Source organism: Limulus polyphemus, unplaced genomic scaffold (assembly GCF_000517525.1).
Source record: "Limulus polyphemus unplaced genomic scaffold, Limulus_polyphemus-2.1.2 Scaffold1636, whole genome shotgun sequence".
NCBI classification, from domain to species: Eukaryota; Metazoa; Arthropoda; class Merostomata; order Xiphosura; family Limulidae; genus Limulus; species Limulus polyphemus.
The window spans coordinates 125721-140999 of NW_013667246.1; the positions used below are offsets into that span (position 1 = coordinate 125721).

At 30.5% G+C, this 15279-nt stretch overlaps 1 protein-coding gene across 1 annotated transcript in view; it reads left to right on the top strand.

Moving 5' to 3' along the window:
* The first annotated feature begins 226 nt into the window (after positions 1 to 226).
* The window catches only part of LOC106464388 (protein SET-like), an 80138-nt gene continuing 65085 nt past the window's right edge, over positions 227 to 15279 (top strand). The window contains exons 1-2 of the mRNA XM_013924520.2: positions 227 to 593; positions 7359 to 7548. Of these exons, the coding sequence (XP_013779974.1) occupies positions 321 to 593; positions 7359 to 7548 (463 nt within the window). The 5' untranslated portion in view covers positions 227 to 320. The remainder of the gene's footprint in view (positions 594 to 7358; positions 7549 to 15279) is intronic.

Below are 15279 nucleotides of genomic sequence, written 5' to 3' on the forward strand. Positions count from 1 at the left end.
AGTTGGGAAAGGCAGGCAAACCTATTGTTGCTTTCTCTTCTTTCAAAAGTTCAAACTAAATTACTGTCACGTTTCGTTTTTTTTTATTTTTTCTACTGTAACCAGAACGTTTCGTAAGGTGGACCTTTCTTCTTCAGGGTCAAGCTGGCACATGCATATATATATATATATATATTGACCAACTTTGTAGCGCGAAATTCCACAATTGTAAACTTTTTGTTCAATGCGCATGCGTGTAAAACATTTGGTAAAGACAGTGTATTAGAAGTAGGCTTAGGGTACTGCGTTTTTGGGATTAGTGTTATTTGGAAAGATACAAAATGTCTGCAACAGGAGTTGCACCTAAAAAGATAAAGAAAGCTGACGGTTCAAGTTCTACTGGAGATGCTGACGAAAACAGTAGAGATTTTGATCCAGAAACTCAAAAGTCGTTAGAGGATATCGACGCTTGCCAGAATGAAATTGATGTTTTGAATGAAAAAGCAAGTGAAGAAATTCTTAAAGTCGAACAAAAATATAATAAGTTAAGAAAACCCTTCTTTGAGAAAAGAAATGATTTAATTAAGAAGATACCAAAGTTCTGGGCGACCGCTGTATCCTTCGGGGTTTGTGGAGAGTATCTCAAATGCAAAATGTTTTTTTAACTTAACAAATAAAATATCGACTTGAAGTTGGAGTTCTTTTCTTTTGCATGTATTAGGCCTAAACTGATCAATAACGATAAGTTAAACCTTAGAATTTAGATAATTTTACTACACGTGTTAAGAACCTTTGTAAATTATATATCATAACTGTTAACTCTATTCAGAATCTGTAGTCTATTAATTTTTGTGTACAAGTTGTAGTTTTTGACAGTATTTTATACTTTATCATTTTTAAGCAATACATATTCAGGTTTAAAATATAAGGTGGCACCAATTTATTCTAACATTAAAAAAAAGGAAGAACATGTAGATGTATTTATGGTCTTATGATCCTCATGGAACCACAAAATTTACCTTTTTGACAATTTCATAGAATCTATGCAGAAATGTAGAACTAGAACACTTTTCCAGAATTACTGGGGTCAGCATAATGTCACAGTCATCTTATTTTGCCTGATAACATGATCACCATCTTGACAAAGGGGAAAATAATAGCAAAGCGAGTACAGTGATGACCCAAGTGCTTCAACAAAGCAGGAAGTCTTCCTGTGGTAAACTGCATAATTAATGCCACTTAATTCCTTAAAAACTGATGATGCAGCAGTGATATTCCACTTACACATAATGTGTACCTAGATAATATGAATTTTCAATATTTAACTTTATTTTTCTCAAAAGCAACATTTTCATGGTTTAAACATGATAACTCTACAATAATAAAATTGCTGCTTGAAATTTGGCACATAGCATCTTTGTGCTATTTCTCACAATATAGACTATTGAAAACTTCATCACCTGTTCCTTGGTTTTAGTAAATATAATTAATTATTAAGTAATCATTAACTACTTAATTATGTGAGATATGAGGGTTGTAACCATATTGATAGTCTATAATGTAGAACACATCCTTAAGCTATCCCTTAGATTTGATTATATTATCAGTATAAGGATAAGTTTTCTTTTCAATCATCGTAAATCCAGGCAGGGAGCAAGTGTTTATACATGTATCTTGTGTTGTTGTTGTCAATATGAAATGAATTTCTAAATGAGCTTTGTAAGTTCGTAAGTTCATCAGACAATATGAAAAGTTGTGTAAACAATCAAATTATGAAATGAATATAACTCCTTGTCCTTTTGTATTTCTGTTTGGTGATGTGTACAATTTGTTTTTCTCCACAAATATGCAAAATGAGTAGAAATGTGAGAGTATAGAAAGTGTAAGTGCTACAGAAGAAAGTACAGCCAAAGAACAGACATGAGGTGTACATGAATGTAGGTGTGATGAAAAAGTGAAGAGTATAGAGAGAGAATGAATCACATAACAAAACAAAAAAAGGTTTTTCTATTTATTTATAAAGCAATGACAACACTTATAGGACAAGTATGGCATAAAGTTAATAATAATAATTTATTTCAACAATTTCATGTAGTTCTACATTGTCAGAGGGTCAACCCTTAAGTTAAAGAGATTAGCTTGGTGACCATGTACTAAATACATGCATACAGTCAGAATGCACCAGTATAAACAAACATACAGTGTCTTACTATGTAGCATAGCAACTAAAAAAGAAAAATGATTCTGGAAAGAACAGGAAAGATTGGTTGATATTACTTCAACCCCAGTTGCAACAGTAATTCCATATCATTCTGAAGAACTGTACAAACTAGCATAGACATAACTCAAGTATATACAATGCCTTCACCAAAGTTTAAGGGTGTAGCACAGACTCTAACAATCTTATAACAATGCTTACCAAATTTTTTCACAAAGTTCATCTAAAATTTGTTTCGTGCTTTGAATGGGTAGAGGACCTTGCAGAATCATATAATGCTTATTCAGCAGTGCTATTACACATTCAGTGTGAATTTGAACAGAAAATATTCAACTTGTTATTGGTACAATTTAAAACACAACAACTCTTCAATATAGTTGCAGGTTTGGAACAACAAAAGATTGTTACAAACGCAAATAGTTATTACGAATACAAGTCTAGAAGCAGGCAAGTGTATGGAATGAATGAGATTTTTCATACATCGTGCTATTAGTTTGCTTCTTTGCCTTGGTTGCTATGTGGACATTGCATTGTGTGAGGGCAACCCGGATGTCTGACCTCAAGGAAGTCAGATAGTGTAAAATTTTGAATAATTCTAATGGCAAAAGAAAACTATATTTTTGTTAAACTGGTCATAAAACATTAGTAATAGTATTATGCTTATTATGTTTTTAAACATGACATTCTTTATCTAGTTCCTTAGGGATTTTCAAGAATTAGAAGAGTGTGTACTAATAGTAATAGTATTCCAACCACACTACACTTGTCATATCCATAGCTGACAACATGTTTTGCTTAATCCAGAGCTCTTCAGGCTTGCTGGGATATAAATACAGTAGTGGTTGGAACATTGTACAAGTTATTTGTTACAACAACAACTGTTATAGTATAAGACCTAGTATTCATGTCTTATGTCAAGTATAGTTATAATTAAGCTTCTCCAGCTTGTAAAAGATGTTCACACCATGAGAACTATATTTTAGTTTGTATATTAGTATTTTAAGGAATAGCAATATAACCTTTTCTTATCAAGGATATAGTAAATTATAAAATTATTATTACAGTGCCAATGAGAATTAAGCTTGTATTGTTATAATGTAGGAAACTTGTGAATGGTTAAGATCAGTAATAAAGAACTCATATAATGAATATAGTACTATTCATGAAAATAGAGGATTGACTACATGATTTGTCTTGGTCACTGGTTGAGCTAATAATAACATAAGGCAATCTGTCAAAAGGCTGTTTCATGTGGAAAAAGGATAATAAGATATTAAAACCTATTATATTTGTATTTTTCAAACCAGATGAAATGCAGTACTTTACATCCATATACCTAACATAATGTTAAACCAAATTGACAATAACAGCACCAACTATTTCCTAACTTCATAAGTATTTTTTAGAATATTTAGTTTTAACAGATTTCCAGATTTAATAACTGGAATTTTTTTTTCCATACTGAGTAACAAAGCTCAGAAAAAGCTCTTATAAACCATAGATCAGTACAATTTTTAAAATGTTATGTGGTTAGAAAATAGTAATAAATAAAAATATGTGTCTTTAACATAATCAGAATAAAAATGTTACTTCGTTTTCTTTTTTGGCTGTTGGCCGTGTCTTCAGATCTCATTTATTGAGGCTGCCCAGTGATAGTTAAAAAACATAACAAAGAACGAAGGACCATGACTGTGTGATTTTTCTTTGTTAGGTGATTTTCCAAGTAAAATTTAAAGAAGATATGTATAATGACAAATCTTATATATTAAATATACATTGAGGTACACAAAAATTGGTACAATTTAATGCTTATACTGTTTCTGATCAGAAAAAAAAAAGTTAAGACTAAAAACTGGGATGATCTCAGTTTTATCAAGATGTCTGGCTGTACTTGCTCTCCTACCCTGAGGAAAGTAAACATTTTAATCAACCATTACTTTCAGGAAATCATCAGTCACTTTCTTAAACTCCTTTCAAGTGTGCTGGCCTCCATTAGTGGTGATGGCAACTAATTTTGTAAATCATTAACACTGAAAGGAAAATAAAACTGTCTAAACTGGAGTCTAGCCCATTTACAAATTTTAACTTGTGTCCTAACATTCTGTTACCTTCAGAATATAGGGCAAGCCCACCCACATTTTTTTTGTTGACAAACGTTTAACCAACAAGTATTTATTTTAGCTATATTGGTCTTTTCATAGCCATAACATATAATTACCTAAATCTGTTAAATATTACAGTTGGGAAAGGAACTTTTGCAGTAGAAAAATAAATTAAGAAAATTTTGACCAGTTTAAGCATGCTTGAATTCAGGCAAATCAACCTCTATTTTGGTTTTTATTCAGTGCCTGTATGATGTTTTTAAAATGGTACTAATGATATAATTTTCATGATTTGAGAATATCAGCAGTGCAGTTACTGGCTATGTGCAATTCCTTGAATGCTTTATACATGAACTTAGCCAGTCATTCTATAAACTATTGACAAGAATTGCCAAGGGTGGGATTGCATTATCAATAGTCAATGAAGTTATTTATTTGACTTCTCGGAGATATTTCTTGCCAATTGTCAGTAGGCACAATTAATCTGTAGAGATTGTTTTCTTAAAACTCATTATATATATATTTATTTATTTTTTTAATTTCATATTAGCATAAAATTAGTTTTTGGCAAAGTAATGAATAGTAGGGATAAATTGCATTACTTTTTGTGATTTAATGCATTGCAATACAAAAGTGCATTTTTTTAAGAATGAAAAAAATGAAACCATTATTTAATAAATGTTAACCTGGTGATCAGGTTTGACATCTCACGTATAAATTATCTTAGCAAGGGCTCAATGTAAATTGTTAAATTATCATTGATAGGTTATTGTACAAGAAGTGTATTTCCAAGGAGAATGAAAGTTTATTCTCTCAATGACTATAGATACATGTGTCGAGTTGTAACAAGGAAAGCTACAAATTTATTCTAAAAATATTTAAATAGTCTATTTCTGAGCTAGTCTCACACAGAAGTTACCTTTCTATTAGTTATTTCACTTTAATAATGGCTTTGGAACTATACAGTATTACTTCACGAGAGTTGTGTCCCTTAAAAAATGTCAGTTGAGCTGAAGAAGACTGATTTTGTCATGAACAAAATTCCCAAAAGCAAAGTTTGTAATCATTTTAAATAAAAAAAGATGGTTCTGTTGATAAGTCAACAAAATTACAAATGAAAAAAAATTTCAATAGGTATTGCATTATCCAAAAATTTGTATTACAATACATCGCAATACAATTTTTTGGCAAATACTTTGTCTAGGTGAACAGGTTGAGTGAGCCCTGATAATATAGCATAAAGAAATCAAAAGTCTTTATCCTATTGATCATCTCCAGATAATCTTGTAGGATTCAATAAGCACACTTTATACTATTCACTTATAATTTCTCAATGAAACTTGTGTTACGAGATACTAATCTATTCATGTAAGATGATATTTCCATCGCTGACATCATTTTAGTAACCCTCAGGACTCTGAACCGTTTTCAGTAAGTCAGTATCCTTTCTCAGATAAGGAGACCAAAACTTTACATTATACTACAAGTGAGGTCTAATAAGTGTTGTATATAGATACTTATATTTTTTTATTTCTAATCAGTATATTTATAAACCCACAGAAAATGTTATTAGCTCTACTACTAGTAATAGAGCACTACTTTGAAAGCTTGAATGATATACCCACTAATATGCCAAGATCCTTTTCTTAAGTTATGCTATTGAGTTGTTTCCCATGTATATCTGGGCAAGTTAATTGATTGCCAATGAGCAACAATTTTGTTGATTAATTTCATGAAAATAATCAACTAATTGAAATTAGTGTTTTCAGTTATTACTTTTCAATTATTTCAGTAATCAACTAATTAAAAGTATAATTAAATCACTTGTCATGCAAATGATCAACAAATTTAAAATAGTTGTACCAATTACAAACTTTCAATTATTCCAACAGTCATTTAATTGAAAATACAGTTAAATCACTTGCCATGCAAATAATTAACTAATTTAAAATAGTTTTACCATTTACTACTTTTTAATTTTCCAACAGTCATTTAATTGAAATTACAGTTAAATCATTTGTCACAAAAACAATCCACTAATAGAAACTAGGGTTTCTGATTTACTGTTTTTGATTATTCCAACTATCCAAGTAATTGAAACATTGCCATTATGTTTGGTTTTTGTTAAGAACAAAGCTACGTAACAGGGGAATTGCCTCAGGATTTGAGGCTCATTTCCCATTATCACTAAATTTGCTTGCCCAGTCTTTGTTATTGCAAAGCTACTATGACTGTTTGTCACTGTGACTAATTTTGAAGTGTTGGCTAGAGGTAGGGCAACTAACTACATCAACATTAAGATAAAGTGTAAATTTCCTTTTTTTTTTTACACTGTGTTATTTTTCTTTTTTATAATTGTGTAACAATATTCTTTAATGTTGTATTAGCAGGTATGGATCTAGGGAGAATATACCCCTCCATCTAGTTTTTCCCAGAAATTAATAACTGTGCTCTATAATGTTGTATAAACATATGCAGATGTATGGGTGGTGTACAGAGGACAGAACTCCATTTGTTTAGAAATAACTTATTCAGTATTGCATAAGCACAGGCATGAATCTAGGTGAGTGGGGTCCAGGTGGCTAGACTCTGTCCGTCAATTTCATTTAAGAAATTATTAAATGTTTTATTTAAGTTTTTACAATTAGGTGTAGATCTTTTTCCAAACCCATTATTTTTTCAGAAATTAATAAGAAAACAGCTAGATGTCTTAATATTATCACACAGTATCAAAAAGAAATATTAGATGTCATTGTTTTTATTGATTTGGGCTGTTAATTATCATAACATCTTTTTTTGAGATTTTCTGGAATCAGCACAGCTGGCATCTACAGCAGTCCCCTAAGGTTTCAGCCAGTAACATATTATTTCTAAATTAACAACTCAGATGGCATAAAGTTTGGATTTATAGGAAGTTAATAGTATATAAATGCATTTCATCAGATTGACCTGGCATCATCAGGTGATTTAATTAGAACTTCCTGGTCTACAGAGATGTTACAGATTGAGTTGTCTCAATGATTGGGAAATGTAAATGTTTTTCCTTTACTCAACTTTAGTTTGTCAATCATCCACAAATTTCAGCAATTTTGGACGAGGAGGAAGAAGATTGTTTAAGTTTTATGTGCAAACTAGAAGTGGAGGAGTTTGAAGACATCAAGTCTGGTTACAGAATCAAATTCTTCTTTGATGAAAATCCTTACTTTGAAAATAATGTTATTGTGAAAGAATTCCAACTGGGGTCATCAGGTATTTTCACTTTTAATTTTCATATTTTTTTACATTATTTTTTTATGTTAGGAAAGCAAATATTTTCATAAGTAATGTGAAAATAGTGAATTGCAGATTATGGTATCTGGATGTTAGTTTGATAATTTTGAATGATAAATTTCTGTAAGTATTTTTAATTTTTCATAAATATTTTCATAACAAGGGACAATTTGGTCTTTCAATACTCTCTTCACACCCACCTTGAGAAAACTAAAAAATGAAATCTACCCTTTAAAATTCAGCTCTCTCATTAAGTTAACTAATGACACCATACATTTAAGTGGTATGAACTTAAAATTAACCTGATATTAGTAAACAGAAACACTAATCAATGAAGAATGTGGGCAAATGTACTTAAAATGTAAGCTCATGTAATAGTAGTTTTACAATTGTACTCAAAATTTATTTGGCCCAATTAATTTTAAGGGTGTTAATAAAGTTTGCTTTCATGTTAAACATTTATACTTATTAATAAATTTTAAAGACAATTTATGATTCAAAATTATTTATAGTCCAGTGACACAAAATGACTACAAAAGTTTCAGTCAAAAAAAGGGGGGATTACCCAATGAGACCATGAGTCTGTATCACCTGAGAAGTCTCCAGGCGTGTTTTGATTTAATGTGGTTGATTGAACTGCTAAGAAACTCAAAATGCATGCACTTACCCCTTGAATGGTTTGAGTAAGAGGACTATGGAAGGTACAGTTGGATGAACTTATCATGGTGTACTTGTTTTTGGTCATTCTATTTAAAAAGTTCAGTGTGTATGTTAATTAATTTGCTTAAGATAATCAACATTTCAATATGTATTAGGCTGTGTTCAGATAAAATGCCATCCTCATGACTTTAATGGTCTGAGAACTGTTAATTATTAAGATTGTACTTGCCACAAATTTTACATATGAAGATACATTTTTATTTCTTTGCTTGCATGAGCAGTGGATGCAACTCTGTTACTAAGTTATAGTCACAGAGTTTTAATTTGGTAAGTGGTTTCCTTAAAATTTTTCATAAATCAATAGGGATTAAAAAAGTTGTCACATTTCAGAAATGCAAATATTAGAACTTACAAGTTTAATGCATGTATAAGGGTTATTTAATATGTATTAAAATAGAAATATCTAAAAGAATATGGTTTGCGTAACCTTTTCATTTCTACATGTTTATTGAAGGAAGAGAAAAATGAAAAACTTTGATTTTATTCAACTGTGAAATTGATATGGCTGCTGAAGCTAAGTTGTCTTGGAGTGGACAATAATGCTCTTTTCTGCAGTAGTATTACCACATTGGCAAAAGTATTGCATGATTATTAGTGGATTTATAACACACATTTTTAATAATGAAGAAACACAATTTGGGAAACTTTAATGTTATGGAATGGTAAAATAGTTTAATTTTACTGTTTTAAATAGAGAATTCAGTTTTTTGATACAGTGAGTTACTTTTTTTGCTACAGAATATGTTCAACTAAATATTAAGTTTTATTCAGCACAGTGTCCTTTCAAGCAAAATGTGTGATTAAGGAAAATTTAAAATTTCCTTACTACAGCTACTTAAGTAAGCACCTGAGTGAGTGGTTCTTTTTAGTATCATACATGCTGAAAAGAACATTCAATGAAACAATAAAAAATTCATAAATATGTGGTTTATTCTTAATTCTTCTACATTTTCCATTAGGTTACTCTAGATTTTACATTTCCCACTAAACCATAAATTACTGTGTAAACAGCTGTGTTTACATTGACATAAATAGTTCTATCCAGTCATAGTTAAACATTGCCTCTAGTTATTTTTACAGCTGTGCTTCATTAGTAAGTGTTCAAACAAATTGTGACTTATAAGGGTGGGAAATATGGCTGTTGTAAAATAGTAATAAAACCATCAGAAGAGAAGAAAAGTAATATGAGAAATAATACATTGATAATTGTATTCTCCAAGGATAATAGTTTTTTTTAAGAAGCATGATCCTATATTTTGGGATGGGCCAAAAAAAAATATCAATGAATGTGTTGTTTACAGGTGAAAATTCTTGGAACTGCGCAGAAATGAAAGTTGAAACATTTGTTTTTATTTTTCTTTGTAAGCTACATTAAATAGATTTTACAAAATGACAGAATATAATTTTAAAACAACTTTACTTAAAATTTGTTGAAATAGTTAGAATTTTTATTTTTTCTTAAATTTTTCGAATTTGATATGCACATTTGTAATTGACACCTGAAAAGTGCTCATTGGTCATGACAGAGGTAATGTCATATTACAATACTTATACTTCTGTAGTTCAAGTTTTACTTGTACTGTTCTTTTTAACTTGATTTTGACAATACAATGTTATTATATACATGAAAAACAATAAGTAAAGAAAACTGTGATTTTACCTTAAGTGATAAATATTAGTATGTCCAATGAAATTTAATAAAATTATATTTCATGGTTGATGAAATTCAGATTGTCAGAATGGTAACCTGGTCAAACGTGTTCTGCGAAGAAAATTATATTTATTTTCAGCCCTTCTTTATGTTTCAAGGTTAAAAGAGTGGAAGTTATGTACACACACACACACACACACACACACATATATAGGATTTTAGAAATTCCCAGGGAGAAGTTTACATACAATATTTTTTATCCACCCAAAAACACAATTTTTAGCAAATATTGTATTTCTTATTTCCGTTATAATCTTACTTCCATTCCAAATTCATCTACAAAGCATCTTAAGAAAATATTGATCTTATTTATCAAAAAATGTAAACTGTGGTGTCCTGTATGTACAAAGATTGTATTTTTTTTAGGCTACCGGAATTAATAGCCAACTTGGCTGTTGAGCTCTAATTCTGAGTAGCTAAACCAGTATCCGTCCTGTGATTGATCATCAAAAACAGTACAGTATAATTTTAAGTTTCTCTTATTACATTTACTTATCTAAAGTTTTGTTTAAACCACTTAAATTAACCCTTTCGAGACAGGTCATGGGTCAAAGACCATGTCATCATGTTTGTTGACTCGCATTCAAAATTTTATTGAACTACCATTTCATGAATTTATGTTTGGTATCAAAATGTATATTATAATTGAAATTTTAGTATTATACATTATTAAATTTCTTGATTTCAAAGTAAATATTAAAAAAACACAGTTAAACATAAATTTTTATGTGTCACCTGGTATGTTGAATGCAGCACTGGTTCAAATCAGATGTTTGTGTTTCCAAAATACTAAGTCTATAGTTTCGTATGAATTAGGAACTCAAATTACCGATATTGACAAGCTAGAATATAAAATAAGAACCTCATATCTTTCTATTTGCTGAGATATAGCTCATGTACTGAATCAAATACAATGGCCCCACTCACCTCTTTCCATTTTTGGAAACTGTATTTTATATACACTTACTTCAATATATTACATGGTAATAGCCAATACAAAGCATAGAATGTCCCCCTAGCGGCTTTCTCAGCCAATCTCAAGTGTTAGGACACCATCTCATTCTTTCGAACCAGGATTTCAAGGAGGTAGGTTGTCTTTATTTTGCTCAGAATTTCATATTTTTTTAGACCAAAATACAGCTTCGTTACTAAGCTTGATAAATTATAGTGGGATTCTGTGATTTCAATATAGTAATGTATGATTTTTTGGTTATTCAACTGTATGGTTAAAAACTGGGATACAAGTATTAATTTGTTTTATAAATTAACAATATTCTACTGAAGGAAACTTACTTGACATTATATTTTAACAAAAACTTTCTGTATATTAATACATGTATTCATGTATCACTATAAGAGCAGCAGTGTTCTGAGTCATTGCTTTTTTTTATCTTGCTGTGCACTGTAACTGATATACGTCATCATTCACATAGAAAGGTGAGGAGCATCAGGAGTGGGAACAGTGGATGAAATAATTGTTTTTTTGTTATGTCTAAGGCATGTCTTATGCACTGGTAGAAGTAAATATTTGTTCTTTGATTGTTTTTTGTAAACCTCTAGGAGTCTGTTGCTATTATGGATTTTTTGTGCCTTTCTTTGAAGATTTTGCTTTAGTTGGAGTTAATACTCTATAATAAATAGGAGCTCGTGAATTTGTAAAGAGAAATGGGTATTACTTATAGTAATTGTATTGTGAGTTTCTCACATGTTTCAACTGTCTTCTTATACACAAATTATTCAGTGTAAATATGTGGATAATCTGAAATAGAATAAGAGGTGGATATGCCACTTTGTAATGTTGATCCAGGTCATGTAAAATTAATTACATCTTAATCCATTTGCATTTTGAAATGTAAAATTAAAATGCATGACTAATTTTAAATTTATCATTCACAACTTAAGTGAAGAATTAAAAACTGCAGGTTAGTACACATCTGTTGGTTTTATGTAGCTCCATGGTACAGGATTTCATGGTTATGTTCCAGCTGTGAATAACAGTGACTGCTGTCATCATGGTTTGAGAATCCTTGTTGAGTTGAAGAAATAACAGAAACTATAAATCCTGTTATTCATTGTTTGCTTTGAATACATTGATCCAGGTTTGAACTTTGAGGGCAACCTACATGTAGATAACACCATAGATACCATAGATAATGACTTCATTGTTTGAACACTGTGAAGAGTGGTGAGGTAGTATTATTGTGTGAGCACGTTTCTTTTGCTTGTAACAGTTAAGAAAACTATGAGCACTTTTTGTATTGTGGCATTCTTTGAAATGATGTATGGCATGCATTGGTATAAATTTGTAGGTAAGGACTTTACACTTTTGAGCATGATAATGCACCATGCCATACTACATGCCCTATTCATCAGATGTAAAAAGAAAATAATATCCAGAGTCTGAATTGGCCAACCTTGTGTCAAAGCTCCTCCTGATTGAACCACTCTTGAACATAGTAGAGCAGTCGTAAATGGCAGAAAGGACAAACCTGAAATCTCATTACATTGTTATTTCAAAATGCATATATAATACTTAAAAAAATTGTTTTGTTTTACATTCTTCACGTGCAAAATTTGATAAGGCTTAGCAAATTATGACAAGTTGCAAATGAGTACAAAGTTCATAATCAGAAGAGATAATTATTTTTTATACTTCTTTATTTACTGTTCTATGTTTTAAAAAAATAACTTAAGTTTAAGAACTTATTTGTAAATAGTAATAATGTATATGCATATATAATATGTTATAATCAAAATGTGACTATTTTACAAAATACTGGTCCACTAGAACACAGCCAAGACAGGGTCACTTTGTAAAGGCCAGTTTTATATTATTGGATACAGTAACATGAGTGCACTTGTGCCATGTCATTCAACTCCTGTAACATTAGTCAAACACTTTTGAAAGGTCAATAAAATAATAAATTTTTTATATACTTAAAATTTTATGAGATTTCATTTATTTAGGCTAAACATTTGTGTTATAATTTGTAGTAATTATAGAATTTAAAGATTAATTTATGTCAATTTCCTCCTTTTTTTTATGGTGGTTATGAGGTTGGTAGAATTGAACAAACCTATACAAAGATACAATAGTGAAAATAACAGTTAAAATATCTGGAGGATATTAGGAGGTTATGGAGATTTCGCTTGTGAAATTTGACAATTTTTTGATGCATAAAAGTATTTTTATTCTTAATATCAAAATTACTTCACATGTTCAGTAGAGAATATTCAAAAACATGCATGAGCAAATAATTAATTAAAAATGTTAAACTTATTTAAAAAATCTCATACTTTGTGCATGAATGCCTTGTAATATTTACTAATAATCTGCAAACTTTCGTGGAGATACATGTACATTAAAAAAACACAGAATAACTGCTTTATGGTTACTTTCAGGAATACAGGCTGGGTGGAATCCACCCACCTGTATTAGAAGGGTTAATGACTGGTATATTTTTTATCTTCTAAAATCATGTTTGAAAGTTACATGAATTTTTTGGAGACCCAAATTTATAAGAAAAACTAAGGTTTATGCTTTTGTAAAGATTAATGCTGTTTATGGGAAACTGTTAATGGGCTCCTATGTTTTAAAGTAAGGCAGTAAAACCATAAAATTAAAAGAAAACATAAATGAAAAAGTTAACAGTTGAAACTGTGATGATATGTAATTTGAAAAGTTTTTTTTTTGGTGTACAAAACTTGAAGATAGTTTTTATATGCAGAAACATCTGTTGGCTGAGTTCTTGTACAGATATTAAAATATAACGTTGATAAATGGAAACATCGGCACATGTAGATATGTAGATCTTGAAAGTCGAGTTGTTCAAAACTTGAAAATAGCGTTGATAACTGGACCAATTGTTGGTTGAGATGTTGCAAAGGAAATATCTGCTGAAGCTTTTTGCCAGACACTAATCATAACAGAACCATCTGGAAAATGATCTATAGGAAATAGTACAGCTTATAAAATGAGTCAGATCAACGTAAGCCAGTGAGGCAATCAATGATTGGCATGTCCTTAAGCCAATCAGGAATGTCACACCTGCTAAAGGATGTGTAGATTGTATAGGAATTATTTTTGGTGGCAAAAGACATGTTTATGTGTTATAATAAAGGTGGCTTCCAAAATATGGAGATGAAAGGTTGACAGACCACTTGCAATAATTTTAAACCTGTTATTCATGTAGTTGTCAGCACAAGTCGGGTTCACTAGTAAATGCTGGCCAATCACTGATTCACATTTTGGTGGTAGAACTTTTGTTTTACAGGAGTGACATGGTAAATTATTTTCTTTCACACTCTTATTTCTTATGGATGTGGGTACATGTTGTTTAATTCTATTCTGTAGTGTCTGTGAAGTGTGACCTACGTATGTGACATTAATTGATTGGCTTAAGGACATGCCAATTAGTGATTGCCTTACCGGCCTACGTTGATCTGCCTCATTTTATAAGCTGTACTATTTCCTATATATCATTTTCCAGATGGTTCTGCTATGATTAGTGTCTGGCGAAAAGCTTTAGCAGATATTTCCTTTGCAACATTTCAACCAACAATTAGTCCAGTTATCAACGCTATTTTCAAGTTTTGAACAACTCGACTTTCAAGATCTACATATCTACATGTGCCGATGTTTCAATTTATCAACATTATATATTTTGAGATCTGTGCAAGAACTCAGCAAACAGATGTTTCTGCATATAAAAGCTATGATACGTAACTCAAAAACTGAAATAAATTATGCATTCAAAGAAGACAAAAAATAGTATTATTAATTATGTTTCATATTTTCTAGTCTTTAATTTTACTATAATTAATATCAGAGTAGGAAAGATAACAGACAAGTTGTAATGTTTACACAAACTTTTGATATTCACCTAACATGAGTCTATGTACCCCACCAATTTTGCACCACTATTGAAGATGTAGATAGCATGTGACAACTCTCCACCAAACGTATTGCTCCACATATATTGGTGCAGCTAGCTCTCTCTTCTATACCCAGTCATTCCACATTTTCTTGATTGGCACAGCATTGTTTAGACAAGTGGTTTTTTGTGTGGTTCCTGTTTATAATTGTGCTTCTTTGTCATTTCAATTTTTTTCAACAGTTTTATTTTACTCTGTTTGCATTCAATTGTTTCAACAATTTTTTTTTTTGTTATTTGTTTCTTGTTACCTAAACTTAATTAAGAAGATCTTAGTCTGTAATTACTACGAATGTCAATAGTATTGTCATCGAGTATGGAAAGTTAACTAGTAAAAAATAAGCT